At 39.9% G+C, this 21522-nt stretch overlaps 2 protein-coding genes across 3 annotated transcripts in view; one reads left to right on the top strand and one right to left on the bottom strand.

The window, feature by feature from the left end:
• The window catches only part of fnbp1l (formin binding protein 1-like), a 42570-nt gene extending 31872 nt beyond the window's left edge, over window positions 1-10698 (bottom strand). For both annotated transcript variants that reach the window (XM_054603556.1, XM_054603555.1), the window contains exon 1: window positions 10461-10698. In XM_054603556.1, coding sequence (XP_054459531.1) covers window positions 10461-10484 — 24 coding nt within the window. In that variant the 5' untranslated portion in view covers window positions 10485-10698. The remainder of the gene's footprint in view (window positions 1-10460) is intronic.
• A 3400-nt stretch (window positions 10699-14098) lies between these two features.
• On the top strand, window positions 14099-21471 carry si:ch211-198n5.11 (methylcrotonoyl-coenzyme A carboxylase 2). The gene is made up of 13 exons (XM_054603554.1): window positions 14099-14216; window positions 14851-14952; window positions 16013-16177; window positions 16329-16525; window positions 16618-16796; window positions 16976-17056; window positions 17724-17902; window positions 18007-18226; window positions 18449-18540; window positions 18968-19124; window positions 19375-19497; window positions 20083-20316; window positions 20471-21471. Exons 1-13 carry the CDS (start codon window positions 14197-14199, stop codon window positions 20555-20557), a joined length of 1836 nt encoding a protein of 611 aa, XP_054459529.1. The 5' UTR covers window positions 14099-14196; the 3' UTR covers window positions 20558-21471.
• Window positions 21472-21522: the final 51 nt, after the last annotated feature.

Genomic DNA, 21522 nt, shown 5'->3' with positions numbered 1-21522 from the left:
TACTGTTCGGCTGTTTGCTCACCCTGGTAGAAATTGGTAGGTCCGGCTGCTCTTATTGTTGTCATGTCATTGTTTAACATTTCCCTCATCAAGTCTCTGCAATTAATATTTGGCTGTATTGAGCATTGGAGGCAAACCAATTCTCAGGTTGTCAGAAAAAAAAAAAGGACCCTGAATAGTTGACCAACTTTCCAAAGATCTCTGAAATATAAAAACATCTTCCTGATAAGTGCAAATTTCCCCGCTGCGGGACTAATAAAGGATTATCTTATCTTATCTTATCTTATCTTTATGATTAAACTAACCAGCTCAGAGTCAACTTAGCAGCCGCCCCGCTGCTCAGTGTGGTAACATCCTTTATTTTCTACTTTGACTACCTGACATATTATGGTCTGGGTTTCCCGTGGAAACCAGGGGGTTACAATGTGTACTTCATGGACAGGTTACCTAGGTAACCAGAAACCTTCCACGCTGAGCAGCTAATGTGTGTGTGTTTGTGTTTGTGTGTGCAAATGAGCAGCACAGAGCAGTTTTATTGGGCTCCGAAACTTCAACGGACAAATAAACAGCCCGAAAAACCTCCTCTGGTGCTAGAATGAACACCGTTTCCTCGTATGCAAACAGGCTGTAGGGGAGGGAGACAGAGAAGAGAAGGGGTGGGGCTGTCCTAGTTACGCTTATCCCATGTACATACATCCTTTTGCACACGATGGTATGGTAAGTGCATTGTGGTAAACTAATGCCAAAGCCAGTGTTTCCATTACGTGCAGGACTTATCCACCCCAACAGCCGAAAAAGGCACCACAAATAGATTTCGCTGGCTGATATGGCAGCATTGTAAAACTGCTTTCGGACACAATGCCAACTGCTACGTCAGCACAAGAGGGTGGAGACCTACAAGAACCCTTGAGATGGTTCCTGGAAGTCCATAGTCAAAAGACGAACGGTGACCTTTAGGTCACGACTCCATGTGGGGTTGATATGCATCTGGACACTTTACAATGTATAGTTTTCATTTATATGTTTTTGATCAAGAAGTGAATTCAGGGTAAAACTGAGCTAGCGCTAAAACTGAATAAAACGGACACTGAAAAGACTTCAAATGTATAAACAACAATTGTAATCATTGCATCATCTATGAATCAGAATTGCCATACATTAGCTGGTTCCAGCGACCAAAGGATTTCCTACTTTGTATCCTTGTTAACTTAACAACTTTTCTTTTTGGTCTGTTTCTCAAACAAAAATTCAAATAAATTGAAGATGTCACTTCGGGGAAATTGCGATTGGTATTTTTCACTATTTTCTGATTTATTTTATAGAATAAACCAATAACCAGATAAATGCAAAAGATAATTGCAGCTCTAAACTGCAGACAGGGACTGCAAGATGTGAATGAAAGGTCAACAAAAAGATAAGTGGAGAGTGAGCTAGAATTATGTCTTCAAAATGACTATTTCTAAAAACAATAATTAACTTTAACCCTGATTAAAGCGGGGTTGAAATTCATAATTTATACATGGTCCATTTAGAGCTTCCTCCATGCTTTGAAAATAATTTACTCCTGGGGTCAGAAGAATTGTTTTACCTTATTATAGGGTCACAGGTAAGAAAGCAGCAAGAAATAATCATAATTTAGCCATTTAATTAGGACAAGCTAAATTATGAGGTAACATTAACGTACTTAAATGATCGTATTTATCCGGTTTCACTCTCGCCACCATGATATCCCATTTAACCCATATGTGGCCCCTGGGAGAAAACTTTTTCAAACAGCAGCTCCAAATCACTTAAGTCTATTTAAGGGTCGGTGACATTAAACCCTTTAAAAAACACTTCCTCTATCTTGGCCTCTGGGAAAACCTTATATAAAAGTTCCTGTGCTGGAGAGTTCTGCCTGATCCCGAGGGAGGAGAAGAGGCGGGGTTTGTTGAGCAAGAGGAAGAAGAGTGTTATCGTAACTATGGAGGGAGGGAGAGGTAGACAAATCAACTCTAAAATGGGATAAGGAGGAGCTAATGGTTTATGGTCACATGGCAAACACACACAGCCGCTTGTTGTTACTCACTTGAACACACACACAGACACACACACACACAAAAAGGGAACAAAAAGGTGCTTGATTCATTCATGCCTGATTTATTCGCCAATGACCAACATTGGTAGCTAAGGGAAGTAATGGTTCTGTAGAGACCGAGATCTAGATCACTAAACATGGAACTGAACCAACAATCAAAAGGACAATGTGCTGCACAGCGCTTTGTCTTTTTGAGTAAGACTCTTTATGTTATCTCTGTGCGGGTGTTTTTTTCTCAGAGACTAGATGTCACTTAGTTATTTGGTACTGTGTCCACAGAGTTGCCAAATCAGTGTCTTTCCTGCAGAGTTATGCTACTTCTAAATTGTTGCCCTGGGTTAAATTTTTTGAATTTTTTAGCTGGTTGGGAAGACCTAAATTGCATTCAAATTGCATGAATAATATCCCCCTGAAAAAAAACAAATCCTACCAAACTGACTCCAGATCAGCACATAGACTTCACACATGGACATGGGACATGTCACACGCCTGCACGCACGCACACGCACACACACGCACACACACACACACACACACACACACACACGGCTACACTGCCTCTCAAACTGAGGATCATTGCGCCCGATAAGATGGCAAAATATGGGAAGAAATATAAAATATTTGGAAAGTATTGAGTAAAAGCAATACATTCATGTCATCAAGGCAGGAAGGAAGTAAAGCAAATAGAGAAAGGAAAATTTGTGCGTCAGTGAATTGGTCCACACCTTCACATAATTTATTTATGATCTATAATTTTATTTATCGACATGTTAGGAGCTAGATTAAAGAAGTGCTGGTATCATTTATGGCGTTACTTTGTGGATATTACAATTCATTTGCCAATGATAGCATTTCTGTTGGACTTTAAAAGCAGTGTGGATGGTTTGGTTCTGGTATTGGGCTGTTTTTTGTTTTTTTTGGGGGGGGGGCTGGTTTTATTGTCTGTTGGGCTGGTTTCGGTGTGTCCATCCACAGAGCAGATAGCATCAGTGCAGCTGAGGTGAGCAGATTTGGCCGGCAGCTGATGTGTTTAGTACACAACAGGAACCAAAGGACAGCTGGAGGACATCTTGCTTTTACGTCACCAACCTGGCAAGTTATTACAGATTTGTGATAAAAACATTTGTCTCAGTGCTGTTTTAGTCCACAGAAATTAGCCCGGTGAGGAGCAAAATGATCATTTATAGGGCATGTTACAGTGCAGCTATTCAATGCAAAGTAATAACATATAGTATGATATTTTGATTGTAATCAGCCAGGTCTATTGAATGTGAAAAATGTCATCAATATTCGGTTTATGTATATAGATATACTGTGTATTGTGATATAGTACATTTTCTGGGAATTCTTATGAGGCATTGTTGATGTTAAAAAATGTCAATTTCTATGGCTAATCAAGTGAATTTAATACTTGAAAAATAATACAGGATATTAATGCAAAAAATTGTGAAAATACTATATTGCCAGCACAAGTTCTGCTCATTGACTTCTGAAAATTACCCACAATGAAGTTATATGACCAGAGATATTAAAGGTTATAGTTACCATGGTATAAACAGTATGGCAATAATCAATATAATGGCTACTGCCCAACCCTCTTCCTAGTTCCCATGTACATTATTACAAATCTCTTTCAATCTACTGGCTGTCACAGTTTATAAACAGGGCTAATGAAAGAATATGAGTATAAAGTCTAGATTAGATGTAACACAAGCAGAACTCAGATTGACAGCGGACAGCCATCCAGCAGAGGCTTAGTGTAATGACTGGGTTGGAAATGTAGGGAAAGTTCACCAGAAAAATTCCCGCCATCTTCCAATTTTCCACGTGTCCTTAAGCCTTGCATTTTTATCCGCTGGCTAATAAAGTGACTGACTAATAAACAGTTGACAGACAGACTGACTCCTGGAAGACAGCAAAACAGTGAACGCAGCTGCAACTCTGACCAAAAGCCCTGAATCTAGACGCTTCATCAATCTGAGACGTCTGGAACTTCTGTCTCTGGTGATTCAGTTTTTACTTCCTGGAAAGCAATTATGATAAAAATTGATGTTTCAACAAAAGTAAAAAAAATAAAAAAAATTGAAACAATTATAATAATGTGTCTTTATGACTGGTAAAGGAAAAACACTATGATACAAAAGTGCATGCAACACATTTCTGCCACAAGTCAAATATCTAAGAATAGACCTGACTTCATTCAGTACCTTTCTTTAGACTAGAGGAAAGAAAAAAAACGCTGACAATTTGGGTTGTTCTTGACAAGTAACCCTGCAGGGACAAAACTGAGGCCATATAGTAATCCTAGAGTTTAAGACACATAGACACACACACCAACAATGAGCCCTGTTGAGAGGTCACCAGGTCATACAACAAGTATTGAACAATTTACACTGACAGAAAACCGGTTTATCCAGGGTCACTGCATCGGTCTGACAGGCGCACAGGTGCGATGGTGGCTGAATCTGAGAAGAGCCTGAGTTCCAAACAGCTGGCCTGGGTGGATACAGCTGTGACTGTGTGCAAGGGGGGAGGACAGGGAGAAATGGAAGGAGGAGAGGCGGGATAAGAGAGGGAGGAAGAGCAGAGGAGCAGTGGGGATAGATTCTGAAATAGAAGAGGAAGAGGAAGAAGGCAGCTGTGTTTGAGAGTGTGTGTGTGTGTGTGTGTGTGTGCGTTAGCATCATGTCCCACAGAATGAAATAATAGATGCATACGAGCATTCGTAGGAGTCCATTTCTTACTGTTAGTTGTTAATTGCTTTATTTGTCACTGCTGTGATATTGCCAACACCATTAATCAGATTCTGATTAAATTCATTACATTAAAAAATAAATACACCTGGACTACAGAGTATATGTGCTACAATGGCTTGCTAAACAAAATGATAGATTGATTTCTAATTGAAAAGTACAGTGTCTAATTTGTAAACTCTGCTACTGTACTACTACTACTACTACTACTACTACTACTACTACTACTACCTCTACTACTAAATGCCCTGCACAATCCTACATGTGTTTTCAGTTTTTCTGAGATCATTGAAGTCTTGTTGAAGTTGAGTTACCAAACTTAATTTGCATGTGCACACAATGTGCATGTTACAAAGTACTCTAGCAGGAAAGTTGCTGACCAGATTTACCTAAATCCCAGCATTGAGTGACATCCATTGAGGCATGCCAATCAGGCATTCAAGTCATTAAATATAATATTTTTAATGGACATGACTTGTTTAAAAAAACGAGATCATCAGTAGGGAGAAGACGAAAAATGGCCGGTGAGTTGGTAAAATAGTTTCTGCTGCCGTTTCGCTCCATTTGGATGTGTTTGGATCTGTTTAAACAGTGTGAACTCATTTTGCTATTCTCTGACTGACAGCCCGGTCATTCTTGTTGTATCCTGTTACCGGTGCAGCAGCCGATTCTCATTAATGATTTATCTAATCCATTATGTCTGTCAGCTCTGCTCGTCTCTCAGTGCGTGGACCTTCATCAATTCAACTCCTCCCACGGAGGAAAATATCTCCCTTCTCTCCCATCATTAAACTCCCTGTGTTCCTCTCTGTGGCCTTTCTTCTCCTCCACTCTCTCACACCTCCGTCCTCATCTTCCTCCCTGTCTCCTGGAGATGTGTGTTTGCACAATTTTGTTAATTAAGAAAGACATCCACCCTCACACTTAGGACATATCCAATGTACTGTGGGCTTCTACGATCATCACACATTCAGAACTGAAAACAACACCTCTTACATGAGGTGTCCGCACCCACAAAGCCCACTGCTCCCCCAGAGAAATTATTTCCCCCACTTACACACATTGTGTTGACAAGCTTGGTTAGACTGGATACAGCAGCTCTCCGCGCCCTCAGCTTCAACGTGACTTCATTCACGCCAGCTGTGACCTGCTTAGAACCAGACTACAGCCTGACTAAACAACAGGAATCCTCTCACCAGAGCGTCCACCGCCACAGATCCTCAAGTCAATGAGAAGATCCAACAAATGGTGGACCAAGACAACCACACAGAGCAACCCTTTCATACTATGAAGTCAAGGATGTGGAGCTGCAAACTGCTGTTTCTTAATCAATTAGACAAAACTAATTAATGGTCAGGACATGGGCAAATACTGGATAAACACAGGAAGCAGATTACCCACCCTATGAACATCAGACCAAAACCAGTAACAGCATCAACTGACTAGATGGCATCGACCAACGTCAAAGGGTAGAGACTCACCAACAATGTAGAATGAACTCCCATATTCTGATCAAGTAACTGTGAAGTATTTTAAAAATCAGAAATTAGTGGAAAAGCTCAATGTGACATATTTTACTTGCTTATTTAGTATCACCAACTGTCCAAAACTAAGAAAATAAACCAATTCTCACATTTGGGAATCTGAAATCTGAGTGAATATTTGAAATTTTGGCTTGATAAATTACTTAAACTAGTAATAGAGTACTCTAATTGTCATATGTTGATCAACTCATCAATTAGTCGTTTAGCGTAAGCACTACAAGGGTTGATTGCCAGACCACTACTACGGACCCAGTCTATAGAAAACTCATTAGAACCCAGAAGATCACTTTTGATATTTAAGGTGTTGTTGACAAAAAAGAACCATGCGCAAATGTATCTTTATTATTCAATATATTGCCCAATCCTCATCCAAATCTGAGATGTTGGTCTTATAATGCAAGACAACACAATATGAAAGCAGCAGGGATGCTACCCTACGGGTCAGTAAGACCTTGATATTCTGTATGTTACGATCTATAAATATCACAGACAGGAGTGGGGATATCGAACACCCTTGTCTGAGTCTGACGGCCACCTGATGCCAAGAATGCAAACAATGCTCTTGCTCCAAGAATCAAATGATTCACACATAACCCCGGTGCCCCACTCTCCAATAACACGTCCCAAAGGACACCTGAGGGAAGACAACAATAAGGCTTTACAAAATCCACACAACACATTAAGAAAAGAAGAGCAAACACTTGTGACCTCTTAATCTCCAAGAGAGTAAAAAACAAAACCTGCTCACTGCTCTGAATCTGAGTTTCCACAATTAGTCTGAAGTCTCCTCTGCGTTTAACAGCTGACAGACTTCAAAGTAAAAAGCAAGAGTCTAGCCAGGCGTTTAAAGCCTGCCCTCTTTCCTCTACCTCGCAGCGCTTTATCCCCTATCCGTGTCTTTGAGTTTGGCCGATCAGTAGAGACGACTGCCTGTCAGCCTCTTGTCCTTCTGTCAGACTTGGCTGCTCCAACCTGCTGGCCTCCGGCTCACCTCAACCAGACAGACCAGAGCACAGCGTGGCAGCATCCTGGCACTTGGCGCACACACACACACACAGAACGCACACAAAGCTTTGATTCTTCCTATTTTATGTGTGTGTCTCGGAGGGCAGGAAGCCAGCGCGGTAATAGGATGTTCCTCGCTTGCTTTGTAATGTCTCACAAGACCTGGGCTGGAGCCAAAACGCAGGGTAAAAGAAAAAAGGCATGAAGCTTCGTTGAATACACTAATGCAGCCTTGAGAGTTGCTTTTTTTTTTTTATTCATATGATGCTATTAATAAAAATACTTTAAATCATTAGTCCTTTGGTTTACAGCCTGGGGGTTTCCTTGTGACATCGTCACGAGAAAAATCGGAGGGCTCACCAGATAATAAGAAAATAAAAAAGGACAAAAAAAACAAAAACATTAATGCTATAAAGAAAGTAACTGTTTACAGACCTCATAAATAATTAAAACACATAAAACCATTACTTTTGAATTTGAACTTGCCTAACTGTAATGTTGGAAATCACTGGATTAGTCAATTAACAGAAGACCAACGAAAAGCTATTTTGAGAGTCGGAGTAATCATTTTATTAATTTCTCAAGAGAAAAATGCCAAAATAGAACCGGTTATAGCTTCTGGTATGTAGAGATTGGCTGATTTTCTTAATCGTATATGACAGTTAAAAAAATATCAGTTTGTTGGATTGTTGGTCAAATGAGACAAGCCATCTGAATATATTAAAATCGACGATGTCTGACTCAATGCCGCCATCATTATCATATGTGGGGCAAGCAATTACCTAAATAGTGAATGGCATTTGGCCGACAACTGCTATCTCTGCTATTGGACAGCCAGTAATGTTCCATTTAATTTCATAAAGCCAGGCACCTACTATTGATGAATTGAGACAGTAAAACAGGTATAATATCTGACATTAGGTAGTCAGTCATCCGTCAAACACAACAGCCAATCAACAGCTTTACATCCCATGGTGCGGACAATAATCCGTAATCTCACATCAAGCAGCCAATCATGTGTAATCTGACATCAGACAGGCAACGCATTAATCTCATCAGTGGATTGAGGGGATTATGACGGCCCATCAGCAAGCGTCCCCACTCAGCAGATCATAGTGTGCTTTGCTTTGCTATAGCACTGACGAAAAGACGATGCAGAGATGGACCGACACAGGTTTGGGAGAGTAAAGGAACATTTTAAGACTTTGAATTTTGCTAAAATCATTCCTTGGATTTATATCATTTGGACTTCTGGTTGTGGATTTTCTATATTAGTTTTGAACATTTAATTTAGCAAAGAATTGTATTCTTATTTTGTATTCATAACAGTAAATACTTTGTTAATTTTGTTCTAATCTTGGATTTTCTCTCCCAATTTTTCGTTCCTTATCTCCTAAACCTTTTAAGAAACTGTATCTTATATTGAGCTATTTAAAAAAAAATTTAAAAAAAAAAAAAAAAAGGAATATTTGATATTTTAAAACACATTTCTGCTCACACTCATGCCGAAAAGCAGAATTGATTAATGGATTTGTTGATCAACAAAGCATGGATCATTTGTGATAGCCATTTTACCCTTAATAATAATAAATAAAATAATTAAAGTTGCAGCCCTACTGAGGACCAGTTTAAATAGTTATTGTTCATATGATCATTCTTCTATCTTACAAGTTTTATATTTTTTTGGGCTTTAATCACATTCACGCCTTTAAAAACATGCTAAAAAATGATTTATAATTCTCTATAATTCTGACACCGCTGATTAGGGTATATCCTCTCAATACTTGGTAAAAAAAAAAAAGGGAAGAAAAACTGAATGGATAACATGAATGGGAGATCCACTGAAATCCTGACAAATCACATCTGTGTCCATGTGCACAATATTTTTTCAATCCTTTTGATTCAGATGCGAGCAAACATTTGTCTCTTCGTCTGTAGCAGTATGGTCGTGTCACATTTGACGGCAGAGCCAACAACAAATTAGCTTTTATTAAACTGCAGACAAAAACCACTGAGGTCAGCTGAAGGAGTATCATCTCAAGGAGGGTGAAGTCCCCCCCCTCCTTTCTAAACACACTACACAAACACACAACACACACACACACACACACACACACACACACACACACACACAGAGGATGCTGCTAGTTGCCTCTCTGGTTACAGCAGCTTGAGATGGCCAACACCCCATACAATACAGTATGTCAGCTATGACTCTTGGTCCAAAAATACTCAATAAATTATTTTTCCATACTCAACATAAAATGAAACCACATTATAATATTTAATTTGAGACAAGGGAGTGATGTAAAATGACATCACTGATATATGTTGTAGCTTACTTGGGGGAAAAAGAGCAGCAGTAGCTCATGTTTGAGTGATATAAGTAATTTAATCCAATATGACTGATTTATATTGAAAAGCTTAATAAGGTTGAATTATATGGCCTGATTCATGTGCTCCTTCCAATCAGATAGAAGTTGAGACAAAAGATTGGATAGCTGGCAACAAAGAGACATGCTTTATTCCAGTGAGACAGTGAAGCCAACAGCTGTGAAGTTAGGGTACATTTGGAGCAGACCGAACCGGACCGCGGTCTGTACCCGGATCCTCCTCCCGGTTACCGGGGGTCTCTGCCCGGGGCTTCTCCTTCAAACAGGGTGTGACACTCCTAACAAAACCTGAAGATATAACTTAATAACTTGCCAGTGCAATAAACACACCAATTGAGCAGCTCAGGTATTATTTAGGTTGATAAGTAACCGGTGACCCCCGGCCCGGCGGCGGTGTCCGTCCGTCCGTCCGTCCGCAGTGTGTTGCCCCATTGTTCCGCCGCTGTCACCGCCGCGGAGGTGCACCGCGGATTAGCTTTAGCTTTAGCCTCTCCGGCTAACAGCACGGACGGCCAGCTAGCGTTCATGTTAGCCGCTCGCCTCTTTCACACAAAGCTAGAAAGGTAACGCGGCACCTTTCTTCCTCTCGGTTTCCCCAGCAGTCGGTGTGTCGACCGGGGCCAAAAACACAACGCAAAACAAGTCAAACAGTGTGGTGGGAAACACAGTTAAAACACTTTGAACATACCCAGAGCTCCGTTCCCCAACTCATCGCGGATTCCCTCTTCTGACTTCCCCCGTATTGGACGCAGATTTCCCCGCTCAGGCGCTCCCAAACTCCCGCTGGTACTCCGGTCCTTCTGACTATCTGCCGACACACACACACACACACACACACACACACACACACACACACACACACACACACACACTCCTCCTCCTTCTTCTCCTCCTGCTCTCTATCCGCCTGAATCAGCAGGGCCGCCCAAATCAGGGGCCCTATGGTTATTGGTCAGGCCAGCCAAGTGTTTTAGATAATTTAAAAAAAATACCAAACACATATATACATTTGAGAAAAAAGCTGTGATATTTCTTTAAATAATTCTGTGATTTTAGACCACAGGGAGAGCAATACAAATATCAAAGAACTGTAGTAGGCCTCATATAAAAATTTAAAAAATGATTAACTGGATCCCATTCTGAGAATTAGTTGTGATTGTATCTATTATTAATCTAAGTATGCCTATTGTTAATTCAGAAATAACATCAATTCAAATGAACCAGAGTAGTGCCAAGGTGGTATTTTATGATCGTGACTGAGTGTCTCTATTTTCATCAAGTTAAATTAATTTGATTTTACTCAGTTTTATATTATTTGGTCATTGGGATTTCTGTTAGCCCACTTTCAAGGCAATTTAAAGTTTACCTTTCTACGTACTATAGTTAAAAAATTGTTCAGATTAAATATTGAGGATATCAGAACACAATCAGGGACAAAGTAAAGCCACCCAGCTATAATTATTACATAAATATGATCCATAAAGTGAGATGGATATTTGAGATGGATAGTATATTGAGATACAGATGTTTGATATTTGAAATGAAACAGTGCAAATGAACTGTCAAGGCTAAAGAAAGGAAAATAATAATACCTTTAAAGAAACGTTTGTCTGCTATATGGTATCTTTACAATATTTACAACACATTATCTAAGGCTCTCTGCCTTTCAGTATTTATTCAGGATTCGTTACTCTTCATCATTCAAATATTTATTTGTTAGTTGTTAGTTTTTGTCATCTTTTAACCTCCCAAAAAAATATACTAAAGGTGGATAAACATGTCTACTCCTACTTTAGGTCAGACGTATGCACAGATAGATATCTGTCTGCTTCTGATGCAAATACATATATTTAAAACGTCTGGTGTTTATTAAAAATAAAATGACCCACATGAAAAAAGACACTATAGATCAGACAGACATTGATGGGAAGGGATATTTTGAGAAATTCTGCTTTATTTTAGGCAGTGATCCTGAGTTAATGTTTATGAAGCGACTCTTTTGGTTTTATTACTGCCATAGACATTGGCCTGCAGCACATTATTTCACTGGCTTGTTGGGCAGTTTGTCTTTTTAAATGTTGTAAATGTTTTCAATTTTTACTGGGACAATAAACCATATTGGGACATAACCCCTCATCAATAAGTTGTGAATACCCAGTTCCCTCTAGTGGCCAGGATATATCACTACAGCTGAAGTCATAGGATCAGGGCCACATTTAATGCAACGGCTACAATAAACACATTAAGAGGACATAAAAATATAAGCAAAGTACTGCAAAAAGTCAAGAAATATACAATAGAAAAATCACAAGAAATATGAAAAATACTATAGTAAGTAGTTAAAATATGACAATTTTTGCAGGATGTGCAAAGGTTCGCAATATTACGTATAAATAGAATCAGGGGGTCTTGATGATGAGGCCAACTGTAGATAGGAAGAAACTGTGGCAGGAGATTTTGGTACTGAGTAACCTCAGCCTCTTTCCAGAGGGGATTGACTCTAAAACATTGTGTCCAGGGTGGGAGGTGTCGGCCACAATCTTTCCGTCCTGCCTCAGGGTCCTTAGGGCCTACAGGTCCTGGAGGGATGGCAGATTGCAGCAGATCACCCTCTCAGCAGAGCATGTAATACACTGCAGTCTGTACTTGATCTTGGCAGAGGCAGCAGCATACCAGATGGTGATGGAGGAGGTCAGGATGGACTCTGTGATCGCAGTGTAGAAGTGCACCATCAGTGTCTTCAGCAGGTCGAATTTCTTCAGATGCCTCAAGGAACGGCTCTTTAAAGAGAACACAACACTGATCGTTGAGCCGGATCTGTGACACCCTAGTTCTAGTCGAGAAAGAAGCCTCTCCTAAAGACAACGTGGATGTGCAAGTCTCCACCAACCATGACATCATTTTACAATGGAAAACCTTCAGCAAATCAAGTTGATATATTCAGCCAGTATGCTAGTGAAGGTCGACGCATAATACGTCAAATGGTTAGAGAAGAATGCTGTTTATTCTCCCAATCTGACATCAACATTGGCTGTATCGAGAAGTTACGTTTGAAAATGAGATGAAGGAATATTACCTCATTTTAAATGCACAGGACTGAGTTGAGAAATCAAACTCCTCCTATTCTACCCAGGTCTTATGTGTAAGAAAAAATATGGCAATTTGTACTTTTGTATATATGACAGAGAACCGAAGACTAATCCTCAGGTGAGGTCAGGGTCCTGGCAAGTACCTGACAGCCTTTGTGACCCCTTGGGATTTGTATGAATGGGTTAAAATCCCCTTTGCACTCATAAATGCACCCACAACATTCCAATCCTGTATGCAGTGTTTAAAAGGCCTTAGGGATGAGATATGTGTTGCATACTTGGACTACACCTTCGTGTTTAGCATAACATTTATAACCCATGTCAACAAATTCAGAAAAGGTGCTACAGTACAGTGTATTCAAGACTCAGGTTAGTTACCTTGGGAGAATTGTGTCGACAGAGGGAAGCAGAATGGACCCTGCGGATACTGCTGCAGCAAAGGCCCTGAAGACAAAAAGCCAAGGACAGTCAATGAGCTGAGAGGAATCATGGGCCTGTTGAGCAACTATAGGCAATGTATACAGAACTTTCACGCATTGCCAGCGCGCTCTACGGCCTACACAAAGGACCCACAGAAGAAAAAAATGTGCATTACAAAGGAAGAAAATGGTAGACTAAAGGAAAGAGAAGGAGTTGGCATCAACCACAACAATCAGGACGACCTGTCTATAGCACTGATCGCTTCTTTTGGCCATACATGCAATAAGATGTAGAGCCTATGTGCTGAGAGGTTAGGCTGAAACATAAATCTACTAAATATATGGGATTTAGACTACTGAATTTACACTGACCTTCCTGGATCGCGCAATCACACACTCATAGACTGTTAAAAAAGCCCAAATTCAGAGACAACAAACATGTATACTCATCTTAACATGCACATACACCTCTTCACCCTCTCAAGGGACTTAGGTAAAGTCACTTGAGTCACTGAGTACGGACTCAGGAGTACTAGAATGTATCAAAATAACTCTAGACTATTATTCAGCCAGATAGATGTACGAAAAAGGGTCGAGCACTAAAGGTCAGATGTCTTGATGTTAAGGACAACATCCTTATTTGAGGGGGGGTATACTGAATAGAAGTGAGACACACTCTAATATATGACTTATACTGAACACAATATGCTTTTCAAATTAGACGGGTTTCCATTTATTCAGATTCCAATGAGATTTTATCTATTCAGTCCTCTGGGATCGATTAGTAATGCCTAGTTTATTTCTGCTGAGCTCGATTCGTTATGCCTAAGATTGTTTCAACAAGCAGTTCTGATGAGAAGCACTTTGCCCGTGCAGGGATCAACATAATTAGCTATTACAGCATACACAGACAGACATGTACCGCTGCATTATAAGGTAAGATGCGTTCAATCATTTCTGTTCATATATCGAAAGTTTAAACGTGTGTGCATGGCCTGAAGAGCACTCACAGGTCTTGAGCGACCTATGACACACATTCATTTCTCTGCAGCTTCAAGGTAACGACACTGGTTGTCCATTATGTGACTTAAAAACAATTTCACTGTACACTTGTAAATATGTTTAGATCATAGATTCATGAAATTCAGGGGTTTAAATAGACAAAATATAAAGTGCGGGTACATTGTCGTCGTTGACGTCATGTGACGTTTGGCTTTAACTTATGAATAGCCCACATGTTTATGGATATGGAAGTGGTTTTAAACCTTCAGGACTCTGTGTAATTTACAGTATAGCCTAGACTAGCTTAGCAGTAAAAGAACAACATTAAGACTCCATAGGAAGATCTAGATCAACATCATTATCAGTGACCTAGAGCCTTTAACGTGCATTTCGCAAGGTTTACATTTCAATAGCTTACTCATTTCTGAATATATTGATATCACATTATCTACTGTGCCTCTTTAACATTCAAAATCTATCTGTCTGTTTGTGTTTTCTTCTCTCTCTCTCTCTCTCTCTCTCTCTCTCTCTCTCTCTCTCTCTCTCTCTCTCTCTCTGTCTTGCAAAGGAGTGTGTGTAGTGGAGGAAGAGTGTGTCCTGCCTTGGTGTCTCCTTACACCCAGTCACCATCATGGACGCTGAGAATCACACCAGAGGAGAGACATCACAGGTGACTGCATCACTAGGACCCCCGTGGTTCCCTGGACTTCAGGCTAAATACTTGTTTAATATGCTGTGGTTTTGTGTGAGGAGCTCAAAACAAAATAACATATACAAATAACACAGTTTTGAACAATATAAGGAACTAATTTTGTGACTAATATTATTTTATATAATCTAATTGTAGCAAACAAAATCACAAATCCAACATCTTTCTTCAGTCATATAAAAGTGTGTAGTGCTGTCCCAGGTTTTTATAAGTTAATTAGGTATAAACTCAACCATTAAGTAAACTTACATGTGTGGTATACTTGACATTACACAATAATATTAGAGTTGGCCATTTATTGTAATAAAGATTAATCAAACTGCTGGTATGTCACTTCCGTTCTTCAGACTGACAGAATTAATGTTAAATAGCCACAGCTGAATAAATGTGGCATTATAACCTCGGAAATCCTCCGCTTTTACTCTTATTTGCTACAGCTTGTTAACTACGTTTAATATGTAGATTACAATCAAAATGGTGGCTCTTCCGATTTTGACTTGCAATTAAATTGATTAATTGCTTGTTACACGGTTAAAAATCGCTTAAAGATGGATGAAGACTTGTTTTAAACATTAAGCCAGCTACATTAGTTATGCTGAGCAATAATATAGAATTTAAAATTTTGTAAATCAAAAGGACTGTTTTAATTTCTGTGGCTCAGAACAAGAAAGGTCAATACACTTAATCCCAAATTGCTCCTGATGTAAGTGAGCAGTCGGAGTCTAGAAAGACGCTATACAAGTGCCAGACCATTTACCATTCTAAAGTGTGAGCTGATGATATACTGGACACGTGTTGTGTATTCTTGCTTTTTCTGTTGACATTAATGAATATCTTTACAGTGTAAGGAAAGCTGATAGCAACGTAACAACATACTAACAATCTGGCAATAACTTTAATTGCTTTTACTTTTTCTATAGATTTTCAGATGCTCTTCTGATATTGTCACATCTTTTCTTATCATATTTTCATGATCATTTTGATTAGTTAAGTTTGTTTAATTATTTACTGTGTGTTACAGGCGACCTGAGCATTGTTGGCGATGTTCAGTCCGCAGCATGAGCTCTGCAGTCAGGAAGAGGACATCTCTGCGCAGCGCCTTTCCGGTGCTGGAGCAGCCTCTCGAGCCCATCCATCATCGTGTGTATGAAGCTAACCTCCAAAACAGCAAGGCCTGCCACAACAAGTCGGTTCTCCTCTCGTCATCTCTGATCAGATCTAGTTGATTTCCCCCACTACATTATTTATCGAAACACATTTGTAAATACATGTTATTCATTAGCTATCTCTCTCTCTCTCTCTCTCTCTCTCTCTCACTCTCACTCTCTCTCTGTAAGGTACAAAGAGTTCAGTGAAAAGATAAGGAAAGGTGGAGGGGAGAAAGCCATAGCCAGACACACTCAGAGACACGGGAAATTGCTGGTAAGGGATCGGTTGCGCCTCCTGCTGGATGATGAGGACTTCCTGGAGCTGTCTCCATTCGCTGGTCTCGGTCTGCCGTACGGGGACATCCCTTCAGCCGGCTGCCTGACTGGTCAGAAACCACTAGCTGCAAACCGCTATCTTTAATACTAAACCAGAACTATGGAATAATAAACTAGTGACTTGTATAACGTATCCATTCAGGCATTGGCAGGATCAACGGCCTGTGGTGTGTGTTTATTGCCAACGATGGCACAGTAAAAGGTGGCACAGCCTATCCTATCACAGTGAAGAAGCAGCTACGAGCACAGGAAATAGCAATTCAGAACCGCCTGCCCTGTGTTTATCTGGTTGACTCTGGAGGAGCTTTTCTACCACTGCAGGTAAACACACACACACACACACACACACACACACACACACACACACACACACACACACACACAGACAGACACACAGACACACAGACACACACACACACTTCTCCATGTTAATAGATTGAAATCAGTGACTGCTATTTTAATCTCTAAATCTGTGTGTGTTTGTGTGTGTTATTGTCCAGTCAGAGATCTTTCCCGATAAGAACCAGGGAGGACGGACGTTCTATAACGAAGCCATCATGTCTGCCATGAAGATCCCACAGGTAAAGAAACATAAAGTAGTGCAGGCTTGCTTTAACTGAACAACAACAAATAAATAAATATGCTGTGAATTTGAATTTGTTGTAATAAATATCAAACAGATGTCACATCTGACATGCTACTATTCCTGGGGCCATGCAAAACAAATAGAAAAACAGACAAAACTGTTATAGTTTGCTAATAATATATAAACAATGGATTAAACATATATACAATATATTCAGGTACTGTATGATACTGTTTTCCGGCGCATTTGTTCTTGGGTAGCTTGTTTTAAGCTTCCCTATATTTTGTTTTAGTGGCATCGGATGTACAAATTTCCTTTTCTGAGTACATACAATTAAGTAAGTGTTAAATTAGTTGATATTTAGGCCATAGAAGGTACAAATGCAGTTATAGTTTCAGACACAAGACCACTATAAAATTATCTGAAAACACTAGATGATCGTCTAAGGACGAAATGTCGTTGACGAAGACGGTAAAAAAAAAAGGAATACACATCAATAAGACTTAATGGGCTGCAAGAATTTTGTCAGTCAGTCTTAAAAGCTGATGTTCTGACAGAAAAGAGACAAGTCCACATTTGATAAAATCCCAGCTTGAGTTATTTTAAAATTGCACTCTCTTAAATTGCTTTTTTTGATATGAACACAATTGATAATTCAAAAGGTGGCGGTGGTGTGCGGCTCATGCACGGCCGGTGGAGCTTACATCCCCACCATGGCAGAAGAGACAGTGATGGTGCACCAGATAGGTACCATATTCCTGGGAGGACCGCCACTTGTAAAGGCCGCCACTGGAGAGGAAGTCACACCAGAAGACCTGGGAGGAGCCAGGCTTCATGCTGAGTAGGTCCATAAATCAAACCAGCCCCGAATATACAATTATTACAGAAATAACAGTAGGAATAAGTTCACATCATCAAGTCTGTTAATTCATCGTCTGGTTTCAGAGTGAGTGGCTGTGTGGACCATTTTGCCTGGGAAGAAAAGGAGGCATTAGTTTACACCAGAAACATTGTGTCCACCTTCAACTTCCAACTGCCCGAGGAAGAGGAGGAGGATGAGGAGAAGACGAGAAGGAGGAAAGCTGAGGAGGAGCCGCTGTATAATTCAGTGGAGCTTCTGGGGCTGGCTCCTAAAAGTTCTAACTACAGCCTGGATGTTAAAATGGTACAGTGTGCAAAAAGAAAAAAAAGCTAGTGTAAATAAAGTCCTTCTGACCAGACAGTCCTTCTACAGACAATCTTAACCATTACAGAATTAAACCCAAACGCAGCACACCAGGGTTTGTCACATTGGTTATTATCACTGTGGGGGTTTTTTTTATAGCGGTCATGTTACTATCTCCCTGAATCCAGAATTAATAACAAGCTGTTTGCTGTTTCTGTCCAGGTGGTCAGTCGGCTGACAGACGGGGGTCGCTTCCAGGAGTTTAAAGCTCGCTATGGAACCACACTCATCACTGGATTTGCAAAGATACATGGGTAAAAGATACAAACACACACAAGTTGAGATGGTGAGGGCAGGAACCTCATACACATTACTTTTCAGCCAATAAACTGCAAGTTAAAGTCTTCAGTGATGTCAAAATAATAGTTATTTTATCACACTAATTTGTCAATCCAATTGTTAGATGTTAGATTATTGTAAAAGCATATATTACAAGCAAATTCTGTGATTTGCACCTTGCTGTAAAATCTGGCCAATAGAATCTCTCACTGAGCCAAATACATTATAAACAGGAAACACAGTTCCTGTAATTTAAAAAATTGGGGCGAGACACTTGCCACCAACTCATTTGCTTGACTGAACTGATCAGACTTATTATAATTGTTTGTGTATTGAGTTGTTTCTAATATGTTGTATCGAGGACGCCTTTGATTTCACATCTGTGTGTATGAACCGTGTTAGGCATCTGGTGGGAATAGTGGCCAACAACGGAGAGCTGTCATACCAGGCCGCACTGAAAGGATGCCATTTTGTCCAGTTGTGTGACCAAAGAGACATCCCCCTCCTCTTCCTCCAGAACACAGAACCAACAGTAGCTATAACACTCTCCACAACGCAGGTATTAACTCCCAGTAAAACATGCACACACATGCTTGTTTATATTCAAGATATATTGTACAACTCAAAAATGTGATCTTTGTACAGATCTATTGGGAACTCAAAGAGAATAGCTGAAGGTGTACATCCTAAATAGAAGATGAATGATGTATATAAAGACCTGAAAGGCCGAAAAATTATTTTCGTCAGTGTCAGCCAAAGTGACATTTTTTGTCTCACATCTGTATTTTCTCTTTATTTCTCTCTTTTAGGCAGACGTGAACAGTAACCGTCTGAAGGCTCAGGGTTCAATGATGTCAGCAGTAGCGTGTGCGTCCGTCCCCAAAATCACTGTGGTGATTGGTGGTTGCCATGGTGCTGACAGCTACGCTATGGTGAGAGACACAGTAACCATAGCTGGAGTTGTCTGATGACATTAGAGTTGTCTTTTACCGTCCTAGAATTTAGAGGTGACATTATCGAAGCAGACATGAAGTTGTCTTTGGGAACACAAAGTGTGTCCTTTTCCAAACCATTTGCAAGATATTTTTAATAGAAAATATCTTTGGTTTATGGCAGACAATAACACTGGGCACTATCCTTCTAACTAAGTGCATCCGGCACACTACAGATATTTAAGGTGTTGTTTTGGTTGTTGTTTGGTTCACAGTTTTGCTTTAGTACCAATATGTTCCCTACCTGAACCTTTTAAACAACTGTAATTCCACAGCTACAACAACAAATCATCAAAATGTGCATAGACACTTTTTTATTATTATAACTTTGAGATGTCTTATTTCCCACAGAAAATAACCTGAATACCTTTCAAAACTGGTTGCAACAACTAATGTCAACAGTTTATCAATACAGAACATATACTGTGTATGCAATCACTACTATTCTACACTAATATTACTTTATCTTGCAGGGTTCTTGGTTAATCCCCCAATGATTTAAACCTTGTTTTCTGATGTCTCTAGTGTGGGCGGGCATTTGACCCTAATTTCCTGTTCCTGTGGCCCAACGCCAAAGTGTCGATGGCGGCTCCGGGTCACGCTGGCTCCCTGCTTCCCCCTGACAGTGAGCAGGAGGAGGAGGAGGAGAGGAAGCTCGAGGATAAGCTCAATAGGAAACTGGAGGAGGAGAGCTCAGCTTTCTTCTCCTCCGGCAGGCTCTGGGACGATGGAGTCATTCTGCCTCAGGACACCAGGAAGGTAAAATAAGAAAATGTTTGTTAAAGCTGTTGCTATATGGCTTCGGGGCATTTTAAGAGCTGTCAGTCATCCAGACCTTTCAGAGTACACATGGAGACACAGTTTAAACTGAAGCATTCCTTAACAATGTGTTTGAATCTGTTATTGTTTGCAGGTTCTCGGAAACTGCCTGGACATCATCAAACAGCAGCAGTATCAGGTTTCCACGGAGAAACTACAATCACCACTTCTGCGTATATAGAGGCTGCATTCTTTCCTCTTCTCACGTCCTCTGGACAAAACATCTGTCCAATAAGCTGCTGTTTTTAATCAGTCTGGTTGCTGTAGACCATTGTGTTTATGCAACAAGACTCCAGTGACAGAAACAGTATAGAAGTTAGAGAAGTATAGAAGTTTAACTTTCAGTTGAGTTCCATGTTGTAAAATATTCTGAATATATAGCACTTACACTGATCTCTTTTAAGGGGCTAAAATGTATTGATGCTGATCTCGGTCCACATCAGTACATCACTTTGCTCCCTTGCCAGTACTTCAGTCTGTTTTTTTCAAACTGGGGGCATGCCGACAGCCATCTACTTTCTACGCTAACTATGGATAAGTGCCTCATACAACTTCAAAACACTCGAGATATCTCTTTGAATAACATACAATTAAATTCAAATTATTGCCATTCCTTGTCCGTTTCCAGTTTGGACCCACAATATTAAATCTACTCTCTTGGATTGGGTGCATTTAATAGGACATGTGATGATATTGGAGCTGCTCTGTACACAGTGCCTTGCAGAAGACTGCATTGTCAAAAAGGTTTGCTACAAAGATAATCATGTGTGATGTATATGTAGATATAGTCATTCTCACAGTTATGTTAGGTTATTGTTCTTGTGTGAAAAGGTAGGTCTGACCTTGACCAGCACACAAGGACCCATTGCTACAACACATGTTGTGTGTGTGTGTGTGTGTATATATATATATATATATATATCTCATAGGTGCTTTAACATGTAGCACTGATTTATTTTCGTTGTAACATTTGTTTTTGTCAATTATAAATGTAAATGAATCATTGTAATGACGTTTTGTTATTTATATACAAGAGAATTAAGAAATGGAAATGCAGTGTGTTTTTAATCATTTTTACTGGGATGATTTCACAAGTATGCTTAGAACATTTTAATTATGAAGCAAAATATTTTATTTTTTTAACAG

The sequence above is a fragment of the Anoplopoma fimbria genome, chromosome 8, assembly GCF_027596085.1.
Source record: "Anoplopoma fimbria isolate UVic2021 breed Golden Eagle Sablefish chromosome 8, Afim_UVic_2022, whole genome shotgun sequence".
In the NCBI taxonomy this organism is placed as follows: Eukaryota; Metazoa; Chordata; class Actinopteri; order Perciformes; family Anoplopomatidae; genus Anoplopoma; species Anoplopoma fimbria.
Note: the sequence above shows the minus strand (reverse complement) of the source record. Positions and strands in the feature narration are given on the sequence as shown.

Coding starts and splice junctions, on each gene's coding strand:
- si:ch211-198n5.11 (XM_054603554.1), top strand. CDS start 14,197: ATGTACCGCTGCATTATAAG. Junction 17,903..18,006: donor GGAGCCAGGCTTCATGCTGA/GTAGGTCCATAA, acceptor GTCTGGTTTCAG/AGTGAGTGGCTGTGTGGACC. Junction 18,227..18,448: donor ACAGCCTGGATGTTAAAATG/GTACAGTGTGCA, acceptor GTTTCTGTCCAG/GTGGTCAGTCGGCTGACAGA.